At 38.6% G+C, this 22,857-nt stretch overlaps 1 protein-coding gene across 1 annotated transcript in view; it reads right to left on the bottom strand.

Annotated features, from left to right (window-relative positions):
* RSBN1L (round spermatid basic protein 1 like) overlaps positions 1–21,734 on the bottom strand; it is a 28,486-nt gene extending 6,752 nt beyond the window's left edge. The window contains exons 1-5 of the mRNA XM_032222123.1: positions 21,041–21,734; positions 13,350–13,469; positions 9,785–10,455; positions 754–891; positions 204–346 (exon numbers count right to left, since the gene is read on the bottom strand). Coding sequence (XP_032078014.1) covers positions 204–346; positions 754–891; positions 9,785–10,455; positions 13,350–13,469; positions 21,041–21,641 — 1,673 coding nt within the window. The 5' untranslated portion in view covers positions 21,642–21,734. The remainder of the gene's footprint in view (positions 1–203; positions 347–753; positions 892–9,784; positions 10,456–13,349; positions 13,470–21,040) is intronic.
* Positions 21,735–22,857: the final 1,123 nt, after the last annotated feature.

Here is a 22,857-nt window from a genome sequence, read left to right as displayed (position 1 = left end):
GCAGGTACCTGCTTAAGAGTTAAAGGTCAAGGGAATTCAAGGGAGGTTGGACTTAGTCTGCTTGTGGCTACATAGGATTCTAGACTGATTGCTCTTTTAACTCCACCTCCCAGATTCTGCCATTCCTTCTGCTACACCAATCCTGGAACCGAGTATTAAATATTATTGAATATTAAAGACAACCAGATTTTATTACAACATACCTTTTCCTTTTGAAAGGCGACTTTGGCATATCTGCCACAGGAATCATCTGTTCTCCCGGACGTACCCACATGATGGGACCATCATCGCTATCTTTCCGACTTTCTAGTTTAAGACTAGAAAGAGTCCCCCATGGTAAAGTACACTAAAATGAAACACTTATGTTTAAAATCTATGTTAGTTTCTGATACTATTTTAAACTATTTATTTATTTTACAAAATGAAAAAGCACTGGGTATCAATCTACAAACGTGATTGGCAATTTGATTAATGCAAACCATTGGAACATTCAATTTGAACTGAGATTGAAACCAAGACCAAAACTTGTACATTCCCAATATTTTGAAATCAAAGTGATGAGCATTGCAAACATGCCTATTTCTGCAAGAGACAACCTACTATCTACATGTTATGAGCTTCGGAATTTTAAATATTTCAGTTTTGCTTGAAGATGTGCAATGGATGCAGTTTTAAGAAATTAAAGTATAAACTCTTAAAATATGAATGTAACATACAAGTTGACATATACATATATATATATACACATCTTACTTTTAACAAAGGTGAGTCTTCCAACATATCAAGGAACTCTGGAAAATAATCTCCAACTTCCTCATCTACTGCTCCAACCAAGCTGATTTGTCTCATCGGGCCTGCTCTGTATGTACCATGGGAATATGTTCTTTTTACCTGAACAAAAGCCAATTAAAGTAAAAAAAGAAAGCACAAGTTTATTTTATACCTAGAATAATGTGCAGAATTATTTAAATATGTAAAAATATCCTAAATATTTTCTGAAACCCAAGCAATACTTGGTATTAAATGTTGTTCAGAAAACAATAAACATAATTTTAGATACAGATTGCTGTCAAATGCAATGTTAAATTACCATATCAATATATGTGTAATGAAAGAATATAATCTTAAATATATTATTATAAAAATTAAACTTAAACAAAAATGGCAAATTTTCCATTTTCAGGTCAGTTAAAAGAAGCAGTCAGAATATGTTCTTAATTTTAAAAAATGAAAACATTCATACACAATATTTTATTTTTATTTTAAAAATACCAGTATTGAGAATAATTGTTTACTTTTTATTACTTTTACCTTATTACTTTATGACTTCTCTGTGTCAAGGTATAACTTCGAGAATGCATTTCCATTTATAAGAGGAAAAAATGGTCTCTCGTCTAATTTGCTATCTCATTTTTTTGCCAACACTGCTTTGAATGATGGAATCAATCAAGTTGTCATCACACTGTACTTTCAAGGTTATTCAACTGAATAGTCAGCATCCAGTAATGGCTTTTTAAATTACCAGATGATCTAATGCACACACACAGTTTCCTATATTCAACCCACTAAAATAACAGATTGTACAGTTGTCACTTATGCAGCAGGGCTAATCTTTACATCTCTCTAATCAAAGATTCAAGTTTCTGGGCGTTAGACAATGCTTTTTTTCATTTGTGTGCTTTTTAAAAAAAAATGTATGTTGTTCCCACAGACAAAATGCAAGGAACCATTCACTAGCATCCTGGCAGCCAAATACCAGCCCTAATCCATTAAGCATACTACTTTCACAGAAGCCCCTATAGATAACTTTAATTTACTAACCCACCAATCAAAGTTGGATGCCCTGTATTTTTACACACAAACTCATACATGCATGAGGAAAATTTCTGAAGATATTTTGAGAGATTAAACTCTTTATTTTGCATAATTCATATACAAACCCAATTCCACAAACTCTGGGCATCTTACTGAAACAAAGCCAAAACCACAAGAACACTCAATTAGCACAATGGACATCATTAAAACAGTCTAATGGACCAGGTTTTAAAGGCTAAGAACCATTTGGTTTAACTTGCTGAGCATGTTAAAGTGCACTGCAGGGTACTTGCTCTGTAACTGATTGTGGAAAATAATATATCCAAATTAAAATTAAAGACATTGGTATTGATTATGTAAGTAATGCAGTAACCACTCTGATTTAAAAAAAACAACAACCAGTCAGCCTTTTTATAACAATTTTGGTTTTAGATTTTGATCCAATAAATGTAGTTAAAATCAAGCTTATTCTATTAATTCTTAAATTACACTTTTTACTGCATTCACAATGACATCAAAAACACTCTCAAAAAGCATGCTAAAAAAGATGATTATAAAAACTTTTCCAGGAATTTATCATATGGTATGGATGGAAAGTTATCACACAAAACATTCCGGCCTATTTGTAGATGTTAGAGAATGCAACATATTTCAGGGAAATTGCCTGCCCTGTTTCATCTGTTCTAGCTATACAGTATTATAAGAAAAATGATGAACTTTTATATATACAATTTAAATAGTGGAATAACTATCTTTTCCTCACTCAGAACTGTTTTCATTTCTGCTGGGCATTGCAATTAATACAGGTAGTCCTCGACTTACAACAGTTCAAAGTTATAATAGCATTAAAAAAAAGGTGATGTATGACCGCTTTTCACACTTACATTGCAGCATCTCCATGGTCACATGATTAAAATTTGGATGCTTGGCAAGTGACTCATATTTATGACAGTCGCAGTGTTCCAGAGTCACACGGTGACATCTTGCGATTTTTTGACAAGCAGTCAACAAGGAAGGCAGATTCACTTAACAACTAACTTAACAACTGCAGTGATTCACTTAACAACTGTGGCAAGAGAAGTTATCAAACAGGGCAAAATTCACTTCACAAATGTTTCGCTTAGCCACAGAAATTTACAGCCCAATTGTGGTCATAAGTCGAGGACCACCTATGCCATCTAATCTGTTTTCCTTCATTTCCATCCTTTTCTTCCCTCCCTCTTTTTGTTGTCTTTACTGTAAAGTCTCAAGTTAAAGACAGAATTGCCACTTCACGGATTGTTGTCACCTGCTAAAACTAGGGATCGTTTTGAAATGATTTTTCACAGCTAAGCAATTCTGTTTTCACTTCCTTTTTCTTCTCCCCCTTCTCAACTGAAAGTTCTACTGAGGCAATATTCTCATTGCTTTGTTGCTGGCTCGTCAGGAAGTGGTTAATCGGCTTTTAATTGCCTCATATATTCTTTGTCACTTAATAGACAATAAATAGAAGAGAAAAATCTAAAACCGCATAGATAAGTCTCTCTCTACACACACGTGCGCACACACGGAAGGGGAGACAGAGAAACTAATAAGAATTCTGCTTCCACCACCCCTTTGAATGAGAGTAATGAAAACAAACATTATTTCATGAATACAATATCAATCAAATGTTTACATTGTGAGAAATGACTTAGTTAACCTCTTGATAAATTGTAATGTACTTTGTTTGGTTTACGCTAAATGAAATAAGAGTCTAGTTTTTCTAGTTTCCAAGCCGTGATCTATGCCCTAGTATTATGTATGAACTAGGGCAAGTGGCTTACTCAGCATGCCAAATTATATCTGATTTCTAAAGCAGAGAAATTTGTCCACTACGTTTCTTCTAAGACTCAAAAGAGACATGTTGCATACGTAGAAACACACCTAATTTACAAAGCCTAAATGTAACACAGGTAGTCCTCAACTTGCAACAGTCTGTTTAGTGACCATTCCAAATAACGGCACTGGGAAAAAAGTGACTTATGACCATTTTTCACACTTACGATGTGACATGCAGCATTCCCATGGTCACGTGATTAAAATGTGGAGTCTGGCCACTGACTCATGTTTATGACAATTGCAGTGTCTTGGGGTCACCTTTTGCCACCTTCTGACAAGCAAAGTCATTGAGTGAAGCCAGATTCACTTAACAACCATGTCAATAACTTAACAACTGCGGTGATTCACTTAACAACGGAGGCAAGAAAGGTCATAAAGTGGGGCAAAACTCACTTAACAAATGTCTCACTTATCAACCGAAATTTTGGGCTCAATTGTGGTCATAAGTCGAGGACTACCTGTGGTTCCTTTTCATAACAGCCTTGCAACTCCTTCTGCGAATAAATGCAAACAATTATTTTTCAGGAGAGTAACTGGGGAGTCTGATTTGTATATTGCACTAAACAATTCTTTGGTTTAATAGCAACTTACTGAATAGCAGGACTCATATAAAATATTATCTCTCTCAAAATCCTGTTTACCCGCACTCAATATTCCACAATCACACTATCAAAATTCAATAGTCAAATGACCATATGTGTTATTTATTATAGTGCAATTTTGGGTGGGTTTTTTATTTTTATTTTTTGATTCCCTCATTAAAAACAAAGAAGGAACTAAAAGTGAAAGACCTCTGGGAGATAAAGTACATTTCATCATCAGAGACCATATCATCATATTATGGCTTAAATTCAATAACATGATTTCAGGATATTTTGGGAACTTTTAAACATGGATATAGTAGTTCTTTTTCTCTCCGAGGCCTCGCAATTTTTATTTCAACCCCAAATCTAGAAGGGGGGGGGGAGGATTAAGTCTTGTCACATCACCTGATACAATGAGTTGTGACTCCCACTACATCTTTATTTCACATACTTTTGCTGTACACAAATATGTAGCTTTGGATCATTTTTCTCAAATCCAGGAATAAATATGTTTTATTTGTTTAAATTGGGTTCTCTCAATTTAAATTTAGGACTTGGGGCATAGTATTATATAATACTATAGTGGCATTCAAAAATTTAGGACAGATTTTTTTAATATCACTGTATACTTTTTAGCTTCAGCTGAGTACATTCCAAGTTAAATTAATTATTCATTAAAAGGTACCATCTCAAAATTTAATAATCTCAAGGTTTTATAATGGGTCCATGATATGGTTGGAAAGTGAATCCTGGTGCATCAAGAATGGGGCAGATCTGCTCTTAAGTCTAGCAGGCATTTTGTTCAGCTCTCTAAATATAGAAAGAGAATGATTACATATGCTGTGAGTGAACCTGTTCTATTTTTAGAGCAAGAATGAAATGAACAAGTTTAAGAAGCACCAAATTATATTCTAATACAAACAATGAAACTGACTGAAATTCTACTTCTCCACACAGGAGCAAAATCATGTAATTCGGTGTAATGGAATGTCTGGATGATTTTGGGGAAGGAGGGGAAGAGATTCTTCTTAGGAAACCATCAGACAAGACAGCCCCCATACCTGCTTCTTGTTACTTGTTACTCGTTTGAGTTACTTATAAAAATAATAAAAGGCAGGATAAAAAAATAAATCTCAATAAATAAAAGGACAGTCAAGAAAAGAAACTTGTCAAGTACCCGCCCCAATGGATCAAGCAGTTAAAATTGCTGGCAGGAAGTTTGTATTTTCAGACTTGCAAGATTCTGTCAACATGTTTCCTGTCTGGTTTACCTGGGCGGGCAGATATCAATCTTGCAAGTCTAAAAGTCTGCAAGTCTAGCTGCCACTTTGAGCTGCTTGATCCATTAAGGGAAGTCCTTCCTACGTTTCTTCCTTTGATCGTAAGCAGCTGGGGGCTCCTGCCTCTCTTCTCTGATTATTTCCTAGCCAGCATCTCTCCCACATTTTCCATTACATCTATCCAAGTATGAATAGAGTTCCCCTTTGTCATTCAGAAATCCTCCATTCATTAATGTAATAAGGAATATATTTTTGTCAAGAGATAAAACAGTTTAATCACATTCCTCAAACATACAAAACTTTCATTTAAAAAATCAAACAGGAAATAACCAGCAAATGAAAATGAATTATTGCAATTTATGAAAAGTGCAACTGGGCTCCCCCCCCCCAACAGCCCCTTAATTCATCCTAGCATCAATATTCTTTTCATTATATAATTCCTCTCTGAACAGAAGGAAGAGGAGAGAAACTAACTTGCAAATACAGTACTTAAACATGTATTTGATACAAAGCCAAAACTGATACAAACTGTTTTCACAGGAAGAAAACAATAGCTAAAAGGCAATATATGTAAATAAATTTCAAAGACTTCAATTTTGAGCTAGTTCTCCAAAAGAAAACACAATGTAGATATTGGCATAAAATTCTAAAAAGGTTTTCCGCCTTACATAATTCTCTTCACAACTTCTTTATTTTTCCCCCCAAACAACACCAAGTATTACTAAGATTCTGACAAAAAAAAATAATCAATATACAGGGTAGCAATACTAACAAAAAGAGCAGTTATTCTGTTTGGGGTTCTAGTCCCTTTGAAGGATGAAGTTTGTGACTTTGTTCTGTTCTGGACATTGCACCTCAATATCAAGGTAGCTGCTGTGACTATGAATGTCATTGTCAATCCCAGCCACTGCTATTGCATCCTTTCCTCTAAAATATATATCTGGGTGTATAGTTATATATCTGAGGTCAGCTTTCTACAATGAGACATTTTCACATCTACGGAATCCCAGAATTCTTCAATCAGCATGGCTGTTACTGAGAATATTCCAGGGTTTGACAAAGCTGGGTAATTCAACATCCAAATTAAATTACTGTAACAAATTCTACATGAAACTCTCATTAAGGAGTATCCAGAAGGAGAATAGAACAAGATGTGGTCACCCAATCATTTTTATAGCTTGCTAGGGGATGGTTCTCAGGTCCAATTCAAAGTGTTGCGTATAACTGATATGAACCTTAAATTGCCTGGGATAAGATTATTGGAAAGACCATCTATTCCCAAAGAATCTGCCCTGGCAGCTGGGGCCATTGAAAAACTGTTCTCTACAAGAAAAGGCAGGCCAGATGGTGACAGTACACTGTTTTTTCAATGTAGCACTTCAATTTGACTTTGCCCTCCCTGCCTTGATACTTTTGAGATAAGCAGCCAATTTTTTTTTTATTTTACAGGCTTTAAACAGCTTAATTGGTTGTTAAACTTGCTTCTTTGATGCCTCTTTCAAATTGCATTTTAAGGTATTTCTTACGTTAAGATATTGTATAAACATGTAATTAACTCATTCTGAAGATGGCATAAATGTTTTTATAATTATAACATCATTCCAATTCCAAGTTGGAAAATATTTTCAAACCCTTTAATGAATATTTTGATGTTGGATTTTGAACTTCATTATTCGTATATGTAATATTTCACTATTTTTTAGATTACAAGTAAGATAGAGATGAAGATTATTATATTGAACTGAAATGAAGAGGAATCCAAATCTGAGATGATGTCCTTCTGCCAGGAAAAAAAGTAGTCTCAAATAAAATTCAGTCGCCTCTAGATGAGATTGGCAGCATACTAGTTGAACAAACAAATAAATAAGTAAACAAATACCGTATTTTTCGGAATATAAGACACACCAAAGTACAAGACACACTCAGGTTTTGAAGAGGCAATTTTTTTTTAAAAGTAGGTAGATAGATAGAGGGAGAGAAGGGAGAGAAAGAGAGAGAAATACAGTAGGTAGGTAGGGAGTGTGAGAGAGTAGGTAGGTAGGTAGGTAGGTAGATAAAAGGATAGAGAGAGAGAAATACAGTAGGTAGGTAGAGAGAGAGAGACAAAGATAGATAGATAGATAGATAGATAGATAGATAGATAGATAGATAGATAGATAGATAGATAGATACAGTAGGTAGGTAGGGAGATAGAGAGAGTAGGTAGGTAGATGATTCCAGGTGTATTTATCCATGTGCTGGAGAAGGAAATAGCACCTGTAGCACCTAAAACTTTGTTTCTTCTGGGACAGCACTTGATCAATGTAATTCTCATCAACCACTCTAATTAAACAGCTTTCCGAAAGGGGGAAAAAAGATTTTGCACTCTGCAAACTTCCCCAAAACGGCCTGTTTTTCATGAAAACGGGCCTGTCTTTTTTTAAAAAAGAAAATACATAAATAGCCTTGGGGGGGCTTGCAGAGTGCTCCTGTGAGGGGGGCAAAAACAAGCAAAGAAACAGCCCATTTTTTGCAAAAATGGGCCATTTTTTTGTCAAAAAAATTGCATGCATAACCTTATGGAGGCTTATAGAGTGCTACTGGGGGCTGGAAGGGCAAAAAATGGCCCGTTGTTTTGCTCATTTCTGCCCTCTCCAGCCCCCAGGAGCTATCTGAAAGCCACTATAAGGCTTTCATTTCATTAACGCCATTTTGGTGAAGGGGCGGGGCTTCAGGAGGCAAAAAATGATGTATTCAATGTATAAGACGCACCCAGATTTTCAGCCTATTTTTAGAGGAAAAAAGGTGTGTCTTATACTCTGAAAAATATAGTAAATGAAATGATTATAACAGGCAAAAGATCCTGTAGAGCATAGGTGTCAAACTCGTGTCACGCTGCCATCATGTGACATTTTGCAACGTTTTTCTGAATCAGGAAGCTGGGGTGGGTGTGACCTGCACATGACACATTAGGCCGGCAGGCTGCCAGTTTGACACCCCTGCTGTACAGCATCTGACTTTCTCTCCTTTTCAACCTAAAGTTTCCAAGTGTACTGAAACCAATCCAAGAGATTCCCTGCTCTGTAAATGGGTATATGAGGAAATATCCCCCCTTCTCCCCTTCCCTTCCTCCCTTACCCTCTCTCTGTGTCTCTCTGTGTCCACATTCCCCCATCTCATATATAGCAAAGCTTATTAATTAAATGCAACAATCTTGCTCTTAACATTGAACTTTTCCATGGAATGATTACTAAATGATGAGTACTCTTGGCCTTTCTTTTAAATGCTTCGAAACAACGGTGGCCTAGGAGAACTCAAACATTAGCAAAACCATACATCTTCTGCAACATAAAAATAACTTTATGCCACACACTGCTTCTGTTCCATTTTGATTAAACGCTTTAATCAAACCAGAAAATTGCTGGATGTTTGTTTATACCCAAGTGGCAAATACTAATATGTGAAAAACTCGAGAATAATCTATTTTTTTAAACAAAGTGTAAGTGGAAAATCCAAAATCAGAAACTGTCAATCTTTCAAAAATCCACCTGCAGGCATAAAACAAGCATGGATTATTATTCTAATTTTGCAATGGAAGGGTTGGATATATTGCATTTCTTTTCCTTCAGTTACTGTAACACAACCGCACCTTAAGATGGGCTCAAGGCTTCGCTGGTCCAGGCGTGATAAGCATATACAAGACTGGAGGCAACTAGACTTTCTTGTTTTTTCTTTTTAAGACTCTTCACTTCTCATTCGAGAAAGTTCTTCAGCTCTGACTGGATGGTGGGGAATGGAAGCATTTATACTCCTTACAGACATCTGGTCATTTGCGTCCTTTTAGAGGGTCATGACCTGGATGACTGAGAATCTCCATAGACATTGACCTGCTTTGATTTTCATTAACTATTTTTAAGAATTGTTCTTTCCCCTACAGTTTCTATTTTTTTGTTTTTTAGCCTTAATCAAAGTGGAAAGGTCCACAGACATTCAGAATATATAAACCTAGCACCTCCTACCCCAGAGCCAACAAGGAATACAAGGCATAATTTCCATGAATTATGTAGGCAATCTAAACTGTGACCAGGTAATTCACAGGACCTTTTTATTCGCCTTATCAAAAATAGATGTTACTGCTATCATTTTTGTACTCGGCCATTGTCTTACCTAACAAATTTAGAGAATGTTAGCGAAAAGGAGCAATAATTGGAACACTGTATAGGAAGAAAAATGATTTTTTTTAATATATGAAAGATAACCTCTTACCTGAGCATGGAAATTGGACATAGTCGTAGTCTCTATGTCTTTCTTTCCCAAAATCTCCATTTTTACTGGCGAATTAGGAAAATTAAATGAAAAGTAGTCTAAAAAGTCAGGTAAATAAGTAGCTGCCCCATGAACAATTCCCATTACATAGTAAGCGGCACAGTTCTCCTTTTCACTAAAAACCAGAGCCAGAAATTCTTCTGCAAATCTCTCCATCTCCACAGGAGACAAGTGGGAGAGCTCCTTCGTGTAGGCGTGAACCACCGAGGCACCTCCATTAGGCTGGTGCTCCACATGAATGAACTCTTTGAATTCCAGCGTGTCCAACCTTTGCAGCTTATCCTGAACCCGCGGCTCCTTTAATGAGACAAAGGGAAACTCACTGCTGTCCACTCTCTTGGACTCAGAGTCCTTCTTGGGATTCTTATGTTTCTCATTGAAATCTTTAAGATGATGGTGGTGGTGGTGGTGGTGGTGGTCGTGATCCACAATGCCTTTGGCTTCTTGATCCTCAAAATCGGAAAGCAATCCTGAGCAGATGGTCTGAATAGATTTACTGTACATTTTTGGACGCTTCCGTTTTTCGCACTCTTTATGTTTCTTTTTCTTTTTCTTCTTTACTTTTTTAATCTGTAGGTCGTCTGCGTTGCTTTTCACTTTTTCTTTTATGTCTATAAAGAAAGAAAAGTTTGCTTTAATTTATCAAAAGCTGGAGCTACGTGAAGATGGAAAATATCCTGTGCAATAATATGCCAAGCACTGTAAACCGATTTAAGTTCCAAAGTATAATAAAAACATACTACAACATGAATCCTGAAGAACAGCAATATCACGTTTACCTTCAATCATTAATATAGATGAGCTATCAGGTCAGGGTTGCAAAAAGATCTGGGATTCCTAGTCAAAGATAAATATTACCCGCAAGGTTCCTGGAGTCGGGCGTTTTAAATTGTTGGTTCCCTTCTCCAGAATAGGATCCCGCTGAAGGCAGACAGGATCCAACCCTATTGACTTGCCATTAAGACTAGGCTGCTATTTCAGTGAGTCCTTGGACTGAGTGATTGCTCTTGTTTTCCTGATGGTGGGAGTGGGTGAGGGCAGGGGTGTGTGTGTGGAGGCAGTTGCGTATATGGGATACAGCTTTTCGTCAGCAGTAGGAAATGTTACCAATATATTGTTCTTTTCTAGTTTATTTCATTATTGTTTCAGAAGTCTGTAAGATGCTTGAAGACAAGAGAAGCATAATGAATGATTAAATAAACATTGCAATGAACGCTTGACAGCAGGAAAAAGTTAATGTTTCCATTTCTTTTTGCTACAAGTAGTTGTCTGGAGTTTAGCAGGCTAGACCTGAAAATAGTAATATCAGCATGCAACAACTATTGGAGAGATGCTGCAAAGGTCATAGCTGCTTGTCACTTGCTTTGTTGGACCTCAATTGCTTATATTTTGCTAGCTGAAATTACTGAAAAAAATTACACCATCTACTTCCTGAAGCAGTGAGACTGCCGTCAGAGAAGTTCCTTCTGAAAACTCTTGACACCCTATTCCTTGGGTAGGTTGTTGTGTTTGTCTTTATGCAGATACAATGGCAGGATTGGTACAGGTAGTCCTCAACTTACAACCTCAATTGAGCCCAAAAGTTCTGTTGCTAAGTGAGACCGTTGTTAAGCGGGTTTTGCCCCATTTTGTAATTGTTAACATTAGTAACAGATTAGTGAATCTGGCTTCCCCATTGACTTTGCTTGTCAGGAGGTCCCAAAAGGGGATCACAAAGCTATGGGACATAAATGAGTCAGTTGCCAAGGAACTGAATTTTGGTCCCATGACCATGGGGATGTTGTGAGGGTAAGTGTAAAAAACGGCCATCAGTCACTTTTTTCAATGCCCTTGTAACTGTGAATGGTCACTAAACGGATAACTGAAAGCCAAGTATTATCTGCACAAGGACATATCAGAGGAGACTGGAACCTGGCTACTGCAGGGTAAGAAAGGCAGAGGCGGTTAGTTGCCCTCCTATCTTTCAAGTGACAGCCCACACAAGGAAGTCAAGGGTTCACCAAAGGTGGACTCTGCAGCCTCAAAGTTCTGCCTTCTATTGCCAGGCTAACCTGTGGTGAAACAGCTGCTATCAGGATTGAATCCTGAATGAAAGCACAATCCTGACATGCATTAGAACTGCCAATTATCTACCCAGTTATGAAAGATGTTGTAAGATATTGGCTTTGGAAATGCTAAATGACTTATGGCCTAAGGGATTGCCTTTCCTGCTACGAACCTGCCCTGTATTTAGATCACGAGTGAGCAGCTTCAGAAGACGCTTCCATCATTGGCAGAAGTTCATTGGAATGATTTCAATTTTGATTTTAGTGCATTTAAGATTTTTCTACTATTGTTGTAAGCTGCCTTATGTGCTTGTATCAGCAGGGTATAAATGTACAAGCACACAAAATGAAAAACATCTAAGACTGAAGTACTTTTTCAAATAAGTTGGACTCAGTCAAGGTTTTAGGGGGTAAAATCAATACTGATTAAACCCTTCTATCCAGATTAGCAGCGTTTTACCAGATTTTGGCTTGATGGACTTCAAATACTTATGGATTTTGGTTTGGTGGATTGGTCTGATGTTTGGATAAAACCTACATGCAACAGAGTCTTTTGAAAATCATGAGTTTGGACCATTCATATTATTACATTACTGCCATTGATTTTCAATTGAATAATTTTCAATTTGGAAGTAAGATGGTGGTGCCTTGTTTGGTTGCGGCTTGTGGCTGCATTGGCTCTTGGCTCTAATATGATTACATATTTAATAGTAGTCATTCCTCCCTTGCCATTCTAAACGATTAACTGCATTTTAAAAGTTTGGATATATTATCTTCAATTTGGCCACTAACCGTGCAAAATCATCTTTATACCCAGGTTGAGCTTCCCGGGGGGTGATTATCTACAGTTTAATTGTCAGGTTATCTTTGCAAAGCATTTTTCATGGCAATAAAGTATGAATTCATCAATGTAGTATGGGAGAATAAAAGTTCCACACAAATTTCATCCCCCAATAGATTTCCAATTTCAGATTAATTCTGAAATTAATCTCCAAAGTGCAATCAAGACTACCATATACCAACAACTGAAAACCAATTTAGTAGCCAATCCAAAATAATACTGTAGTCACTGTTACAGAAACTCAACAGAAGAGGAAAAGAGGGGGGAACCTATATGACCCATTTTACAAATATTTTGTTTCATATAAGAGTGGGATCCTAGAAAGGTGCCACGAATTCAGATTTCAAGCACAATTATTGTGCACTTGCCTTTAATTCTCACATAATTGTTTTGGTATTCAAATTACCGTTTGTAAATTAAAGCTTTTAAACATGTAACTAGATAAACATGATACCCTTTCTCCTAAGAACTTGAAATAGGAACCACAGGTCATATTGCCACTTATCATTAAGAAAAACTAGAACGAATCAGAATTAAATATATTTAAGAACATACACATTTAAAAAAAAAATCTTTCATTTATATACCATCATCCTGTTGTGAAAAATACTGTGCTCACCTTTCTGAAATAATTTCATTTCTCCATTCTCTTTTTTAATTTCAGACATTAATCTGTGCTTCTTTTTTTCTTTCTGCTTTTCCTTGTCTCGTTCTGTGGTTTTTTCTCTGATGATTTCATCTAAAAAGGAAGTATGTTCATATTCAATAAAGATAAAAAAGTTTTAGAAAGAAATTACCCACAATCAACACAATTATTCATTTGACTGGAGGATAGAGTACAGCTTTAATGCAGAACAGAAATAGGTCTTAAATAAACACAACTTTCCAAAATCAATAACTGAATGCCTTTCTTCTCACAGTAGAAAGTTTGGAAAATCAGATTATTGTTAAACAATAAATGAATATAAAGAGATGATTAACCAGAACACTATTTCAGAAACAAACTGACTTAACCAGGGTTAATCATAGCCATCTAGTTTTGCTCCTGATGTTTCCAAAGATAAGCAAAAATATTACAGATTTCTCTTACATGTATTTAGGTTTTTTAATAATCTACAAACTGTCATTCCTTAACTAAGAACCATAATTTAATTTCATAAAATGCAACTGCAGTGACAAAATACTGAAATTACTATAACCCATTAATATATCACTTTTAAAATGCAAAGTGCTCAAGATCTTCAGCATGCTACCTCAACTAAAGCGCCTCACTAGTATATATTCCAATTTACAGCAGGTAAATTAGGTTTGAGAATAACTTTCAAAGCCTATACTGTGAATGCAAATAAATATGAGCTCTATACCCTTATGTCATTATATCTATCGAGATTTTCAAGCACCCAGGTCATGGTTGTCCCAAAAGTGCTTTTCCAAAAGGCAACTAGACTCTGATTTTTTTCCCTTGAAAATGTTTTGCTTCTCATCCAACAAGCTTCTTCAGTTGCAATTTTTTTCAGTTCTGAACTTCTTCACAACTGAAGAAGCTTGTTGGATGAGAAGTTCCGTTCTGAACGGAAGCAGCTTCTTAGCTGTGAGATGAGAAGTGAGATGTTTTCAAAGAAAAGAACTAAGACAGACCAGTTGTCTTTTGAAAAGCACTTTTGGGACATGCCATTATATATTTTCCCATCCTCATGATGTTGAAATCTTGGCTCAATAATCCCTTTTGTTTCAAAAAGCCAAGCAAATATGAGGTTTGGGAGATTCCTAATGCTATGCTGGAAAAAAAAAACGGAGGAAAAAGAATCTACTTTATATCTCTTCCACTAATTAAGTCACTAATTAAGCTCATCCTCTTGACAGATGAGAAGTTGCTGTTTGGCAAAGGTCAACATTTCATAAATCTGTCCAACTGCAATCCACCCGAGAACCCTTGAAAACTGTCCAATTCAGAATCCTAATAGGGAAAACAGATTAATCTAGAAGCTTCAAAACTGGATCAACTAGTTAGAACATCCCCTTATAATATCTTCTTTTTCTTAACACGTACTTGTGTTTTGTAATATAATTCTCCTCAAACTTTTAATCAAGTTGGCAAGACCTTCCTTTAAGTTTTATTGGTATTCAGAAAACAGATTAACAGCTAATCATGACTCATATGGAGTCATCTACAAACGCACAAATAGCATTGTACTCCAAGAAGCAACATTCAGAAAAGTAAAGTTACTAAGTAAATTTGCATTTGCTACTTCTTAAGAATTTCTTTAGAGCCTCTAAGTCAGGGGTCCCCAAACTTGACAACTTTAAAACTTGTGGATTTCAACACCCAGGATTCTCCAAACTTTTTAAAACAGTTATACAACGCCTATGACCAATGTATTTCAAATTCCTGTTGCAAAAGACCATACAGTAATATACCAATACTCTGAATTAAGAAATACTACTGTAATAGCTAAAGAATCCCTAAAATAACATTAGTAAAAATTACAGAATACTCCACTGAAGCTATAAAATGATCAGCCTTTTGAAGTTTCATTAGTATAGAACTAATGTTTATCTTGATGAAATTTTAATCTTTAGATTTGATTTTTTTCTAATCATATATTTAATCTTTTTACAATCTTGCACACCTACAATACGGGTTTTATGTTATATTGGTTTTCTCTTAGCAAGCAAATACCTTTTGCACAAACTTCCAAGAGGATCCCACATCAGACTATAAAAGAAGCCACTGAGATCTAGGGCAGTTTATGAAGTTGAAGCATTGTCAAAAGGCATATGAAATTACTGCATCAAGAGGTCTAATCATAGGCCATTAGATCAGCCACTGTGACAACAATCCTTCCTCTGTCCAAGACAACCTACTGCTAGGCAAACACATGTAATTCACTTTCAAAAACATCTAATACATAGGTTTTAGAAGCTTAGAAGCCCCATTGAGATCCAGACCCTCACCTCCCTTCAGGCTTTCCGCAAAGAAAGTAAGACCTGGCTGTTCCGGAAGGCCTGGGGCTATTGAATCTTCCAGCCCCATCCGAGGTTACGACTGTTGCTGTATTTTTAAATTGTTTGTCTTTTTATTTTATTTTGTACACTGCTTCCCCTTCAGATTGTTAGCCGCCCTGAGTCTCTTGGGAATAGGGCGGCATACAAACTAAATAAACCTTAAACCTAAACCTTATTTTGAACTCAGAAAAGTCTAAGGAAGCCTTTGAAGAAATACCTAAGCCATCTAGGCATTTATAATTAGAATGTTAACTTGTACTATTTTCCAAAATTGCTACAGGAAGGAATATGATCAACATTGTATCTATATGTTATTTCTTATATGCTATTTTTGACTGTAATGATTGCTTACTGTTTTAAACTGGATGAGTAAACAAAAGTAAATCAGAACCCATCTGCATGTCACAGTTCCCTTTAGCCATACTGAACTTCAAATGTTTAGGGTCAAACATTGAACAACTCATCATTTCAAGAGTAAAATAGGTTATATTGTTATTTCTTTTGTCTGGAGGGCTGCAGCATTCTATGAGTCCCACAGATCTATAGCAAAGCTTAAATTCAAGATACAATCACAATGTAAATGCATAAGCATTTATATTCAATGAAAGCAATATAATATTTGTAGTTTAAATTCCCTAAATTCTCATATTGCTGTATACAAAATTAAACTATTTTAAGCATTCTTTGAATTAAAACTATGTAGTTTCTTCTTATCTATAATCGTACGTATTCCCTGAAATCTAATGTTATTTAGAGCTGTATAATAGCATCTGCTTTCCATAACTTCAACTGCCTTTTTTCAAAATGAGAAGTCCTGTATGACAAACCTCAGCTTACATGTGGCAAGAATTTCTACTCAACTGGTTAAGAATGTAAAATGTAAAAAAACTGAGATTTGCATCAGGAAAATGAAATGTAAAATTTTAATAAAATAGGCTACAGCCTTCTACAGATGTCTCAAGTATTGAATGTATTCTTAGGGTAAAATAGCAGGACTCTACATTTGCTTCCTAAAGCATCTATTACAAGATGTTTCTTTTGTCTAATGCTACACTAATGCTAAAAACAAGTGTTGTATCCTCACACTAAGTGTTTGAGATACCAATGGTGAAACTGTAGTTTCAGCCAACTCACTGTGGGAAACTAGTTTAGAGACAAAAAAAAAAGTTATGGCTGACCAACAAGCATAAAAACATATCAGAACTTAATCTTCTCATTTTCTATAGGCACAAAAACCCATAACAATTTAATTGAATGTCCTTATTGCATTTCAGATTCCTCTGCCTTCCTTAAGATTAGTATGTTAAAATAAGAGCATATATTTTGGAGGAAGTAGTAGCAAGATATTATCAGATTAGGAGGAACTGAAAGAACTTTTTAAAAGAGTAATAAACCAAGCAAAGCCCATGAATTTCAAGTACTGTTATAAACTTAGAATACTGGGTTGCATTTAGTGGACACATGGCATCCTTCATGGCCTGTGCTATGTGCTACTCTGAAAAGAAACTTTCCTGCTTTTCAGTGAGACACTGGTTTTAATTCTTGTTATTAGTTTTGATATTGTACTGCTTGGATTAAATTGGTATGATTGCTATAAACTACCAAGGGGTAAGCTTGCTGGGGACATCCTGGCATATCAGTATGTCAGGCAAATAAAATAGAGAATAAGACATGTTTAAAAATCTCAGCACTTTCTCTATAGTTTGTTCTTAAGTACAGTACATACAAAATTGACAAACTTTGACAGAAACATCAATGACAACTACATTTAAAAATTATCAACTTTCTCATAATGTGGAAGGAAATGTTACTTTAAGTGGACATCTTGACCATACACTTATTACTAAGAAACTATTAACCTTTCTAATAAACCTAAGAGCATGCTAATATGTAATCTAGTATGTTCTGACCTACAGTCAACTATCCATACAGCATTCACAAGTTCTCACTAGGTAACACAGTAACTCAAGTGATCCGCACCCCAGCTAGAAAATAGAATACTTTGAATTCTATTCAATCTGTTCTTTGCTTTCCTGTGGTCATGTGTCAGATCAGAAGGACAAGTGTAAACAGCGTCTGAGAAGCATCATCTCAAGCGATGGGTCTTTAGATGAAGAACTGACTAGCAAGGCCAGCCAGGCACTTGGGTGGCTGCATGTTAAGAGTGCTCAATCAAAACTAACACTTCTACCTCCACAGAGCTGAATGTCTACACAGCTGTGGTACCACCTCTCCTGTATGGATGCCGAATTCTGGACTCTGCATTGAAGGCACATCAAACAGCTGGAGAAATTTCACAAGGATCCTCTCTGATCTCTCCTTGGCATTGACAAGATCATGTCTCCAACATGGGGATCGCCAGCATTTAGCCCTTGGTTATCAGAACTTGGAGGAAATGGGGTGGATGGATGGATGCATCATGAAAATGGATGGTTGCCATATGCCTTAAGAGTTGCTCTCTAGTAGTACTAGAGTCAGGGAAGAGACCTCGAGGTTGGCCACGCAAGCACTATAAAGATGCTGAGAAACCCTACACATTGTCAAATCCAGCCAAGGAAACTAGAAGTTGCAGCTGTTGGGGGGGGGGGGGACTGATGAGCCCTGTGCTATGAAGGCAGGTCCTGCCAAAAACAGATAAGATACTGAAAAAGCCAAGTTTTACCATTATATTATTTTTCAGCTTACCTAAAGGAAAACGTAATCATGTCACAGGTCTGTGATATTCCTTTAAATTGCTCCAGTGATTGTTTCAAAGCAAATGTTACCCTCTTACCTCCTGTTCTTGTAAGCTTTGCAAACACTGACTTGTTAAAGCTAAAACTTCCAAACAGCCTTGAACATTACTAGATGCAAAAGAACACTAATGATTCAAGAAGCCAGCAGATTCAATTTCTATAAACCTAAAATATTAATATCACTTTGGAAAGGTTAGAGAAGTGTTTTACTGTTGACTATTAAAATTAATTTTCATTTTTAACTCCAAGTTGATTTCATAAGTATATAGTTTTACTGAGCCAAACTGGATGTGACAGGAGAACCATGTTTCTTCCCCATATCTGTTTATTTCACCAATAAAGCAGCATTCAATATTTTTAAAGCATTGTTTCCCAGAAGGAAATTTTACCTTCGCATCCTTTTTATTATAAATCTGATTTTTTTTAAAAAGGCATTAAGAGCAAGATGAATAGTGGATAATTCACATTGATAAACAATCTTAGATAAACTATATAACCATACAAATATAATGTACATGATTACTACACTTATTTATTTCATTCTATATTAGATGTTTCACTGATAAATACCATGAGGTTCTAATAAAATAAGTTCTCCTTAGAATAGCCTAATTTGATTACTCCTTACAAAGTCGTATTGAAAAGTTATGAGAATTATTTGAACAGAAATTCAAATGTTAAATACAGTTTCAAGACCTCCTAACTTGTTAAAAACCTCCTGACATGTTAAAAACTACCACCTATTTCTCTATTCCAACTAAAATGGCTGCCATTAAAATCCTAGCTTATACCTGCATAAACCAGCTGGTATCAACTTAAAACAAGATTCCTTTTCTGTTCAACAATAATTGATTGAGTATAGGGATCCATGTGAGGTTCTTGGAATTTCTGCCACTTAAACAGAAAAGAGCATGCATGTTGTTTAAGATTACATTACAAGGCCCATTTTTATATGTTGTTTTTTTAACTTTCAAACTTCACCAAATTCAACAGTACCAAATCTTATTTCTTTTCATCTGAGGTTGATGCAATGTTCAGCTGGATTGCCCAAATTCCTTAAGCTATGGTGGTGATGAAAAAGGTTTCTCAGTTGCATCCATACTGAAGGTATATTTGTAGCAGTTCTTCAAGATAACCCCAGCTAGCTTCAGACGTATTTAACAACTAAGCCCTGTATATTCAGTAGACCTTACTTCTGAATAAAAAAGCAAAAATTTAAGGCTTTTACATCCTGTCTCACACACCTACATCCTGACATTAGATAGCACTGAACTTCAAGTTCATTCTTCCCAGCTTCCCATTAGAATGTCAAAACTACTGTGGACTCGGATAGCAAAGTATCACTTTTTAAAAAACCTGATGTTGCTAAAGTGTCTTATATAAAGAAACATAAGCCACTCCTTTCTTGCTCACCAGAAATAGTATTTTAAACCCAGAAGCATGCAGTGCATAATAAGGGGGCACGGCCGTCCATATGCTTCCATATCCCAAAGGTGGTTTTTTTTTTCCAAAAGGCAACTGGATTTGAAGATGGGGAGAAAAATGAAACTTTGATTTTGGCCTTTACTGATTAGACACCTTTGTTGCTATAGAAATGGCTAGTTTATGCTACTATGTAAAAGTCAAAAGTTGAGGTTTGATATTATTACCTTATTCTACTGCATCCACGCGTGTCGGAAGTCAAGGCCTTTTCTCCCCCCCCCCCCCTTTGCCCTACACTTTCCTCCTTCCCTGTTTTTCTACTACTTCCCCTTTTGTATTTTTGGTTTTTATATTATAAACTAATTGTTTTTTCAATTGGACTTTTTCAATTTCTTCTTCCCAAACGTTTCGCTCCTCAATTCCAGGCGGTTTTTTTCCGGATCCCAATACACTACGATATAGATATACCTTTGGGACAATCCACGACCTGGATGATGGGAGATTCTCTCAGTAGGCATATATGCTTTTCCACACCGCACTCTTTAATATATTTTTTTTTAGTTATTTATATAGTCAATTTATTGGCTGCCAACCTTTCGGACTTCAGGGACCACTAAACTCACAATTTTAAATTCCACGGACCAACTTAATATGATTTTTTTTTTAAAGATATAGCATTTAGTGCGATATAAAAATGCAAATAATTGTTCTGCGGACCACCAAATTTTTCTCAAAGACCACCGGTTGGTGACTGCTGCCCTAGGCAGAAGTGGGGTGGGCAGAAGTTACCCCAGATCTGGATGTGTCACCCCCCACTGGGTCTTTCCCACCCACCTACCCATATTTAGTGCTGCTGCCAGGCCAGGCAGCTCCCACGCCCCCTTTTCAGCCTCCTCTGCCTGGCTTTGCAATGGGAGACCCCTGCAGCCTCCACACCCCCCATTCCCAGGTGGGGACCCCTCCCCAAGTAGCCCAATAGGAAAACGGGGTGCAGGCCAGCCCCCCCCCAAGCCCCAATTTCTTCCCTGCCCCTCTTTTCTCCTCTTCCTGCTCCCCCCCTCCATTCCCATAGGGGGAAGGCCATTTTCCAGCCCTGCCACCTCCCTGAACCCCCCCTTTTTATGGATCGAGGGGGGTGTTTCCTCACCGCCTGGGCGATGGTGGTGCCGATGGTGGTGCTGCTGGAGGAGCATCTTCAGGTCGCCGTTCTCTTCCCGGCCGCTTCCCTGAGGCGCCGCCGCCGCCGCCGTTGTCGTCGTCCCCGGCAGGGTTTTCCGCCTCTCCTTCTCGCGTTTCTCCTTGGGTTTCTTGCTCTTGGCCCCGCCGGGGCCCTCCACGCCGGCCAGGCAGAGAGAAGGAGGCGGCGGAAGAAGCAACTTAGGGGGCAGCTGAGGCTGGAAGACGAAGGAGCCGCCGCCGCCGCCGCCGGTCGGGCCGCCGCTTCCCCCGCCTGAGGAGAAGGCGGCCAGGCTCCACACGGCGGGGCCCGCCGGGGAAGACGCCACGGGGATGTGAGGCGGTGGAGGAGGAGGAGGAGGAGGCGGAGGCTGCCTGTGGCCCTCGCCGTTGAGGCGCTTGGCCGCCTTGAAGCCGCGCTCGTCCCCTCCCTTCAGGCGCTTGGCGGCCGGCGGCTGGAGCCCGCGCGGGGAGACGCGGGCGTCGACGGCCAGAGCCGAGGGAGGAAGAGGAGGAGGCGGCGGCAGAGGCGCCACCGTCGCCCCTCGCACGGGACTGGGCAGCTCCGCCATTTTGAGATCCGCTTCTATTTACCTCACAGCGCCCGTCGCTGGAGAGAGAGAGAGAGAGAGAGAGCGAGCCGGGAGGGGCGGGGAAGCGGAGACGGGGGGGCGGGCCGAGCGCGGCAAGCGCCACTTTCGCCGGCCAATAGGAAGGCCGCCCGCCTCGGAGAGACGCCCGGCGCCGCCAATGGCGGAGGGGCGCGCGAGGGCGGGAAGAAAGGGAGGGAGAGAAGGAGCGGTTGTCCGCTGAGGCGATTTTCGTGAGGGGGGAAAAAAAAAAAAAACCGCCAGGCGGGAAGCGTGAGGCGAGGCTCGGTTGGTCTTCCCGGCGGGAGGCCCTCGTCGGAGCTGAGGGAAATGTTGCCGAGGGGGGCTCCCTTTCCCTGCCAAGGATAGCCGCCGGCGGGAGAAGCTTCTCTCCTCAGAGCCCCGCCGGAGGGCCTCGATGCCCAACCGCCCGCGGCAGCCATCTTGAAGAGGCGCCTGGGCGAAGATGGTGCCTCAGGAGCGGGGGCGGCGGCGGTGGAGGAGGAGGCGTCGCCGTCGGCCCGCCCCGGAAAAGCCCGGGGAGCGCGGAGAAGGGCCTCTCCGCAGCGCTCTGGAGGCCCGGCTTGCGGGAAGGAACCCGGGCGAAAGAGGGGAGAGGGGGGATCTCCAGGGTTCATGGGCCGTTTCCGTCCGCAAAGCGAATAAAATGCTTTCAAAGCTGGTCCTCGGGAAGTGGGGGGCGATATATAACGCGCCGCCGAGCCCGGTCTTGCTCTGAGTCGTTGTCGTCGTGTGAACGGAAGAAAAGTGGCAGGCAAAGGCCCGGGGAGTCCGGACCCGTGTTACGGCGAAAAGTTACCTTGGGCGAATGTAGCCTTGGTTGGGTTTTTATTTTTGGTTTAAGGAGAGAATTAAGTGAACGTGGGAATAGGAGAGAGATAAGAGACGCGCGTGCTTCCGTCGGTCTTTTGGAAAGGGCGTAACTAGCCGAGGCTGTGGGCAAAATTTCCTCGCAAACTGCGGGGTGTTGAGACGATTCGGTGGAAGTTGAGAATGGCGACGATGGAAGATCGTTTTGTAGAAGTTTGTAGAATTGTGGCTACTGTGGAAGTTGGGAATTGCAATAGAAGGACTTTATATACAAATTGAGAATTGCAATAATAGATGGTGGTTCTTTGGAAACTGAGAATTGCAATAATAGATGATCCTCCTATGGAAGTTGGGAATTGCAATATAA

This window comes from Thamnophis elegans, chromosome 7 (genome assembly GCF_009769535.1).
Source record: "Thamnophis elegans isolate rThaEle1 chromosome 7, rThaEle1.pri, whole genome shotgun sequence".
Taxonomy (NCBI): domain Eukaryota; kingdom Metazoa; phylum Chordata; class Lepidosauria; order Squamata; family Colubridae; genus Thamnophis; species Thamnophis elegans.
The sequence above is the reverse complement of the archived record's forward strand: the minus strand, read 5'-3'. Positions and strand labels throughout refer to the sequence as shown.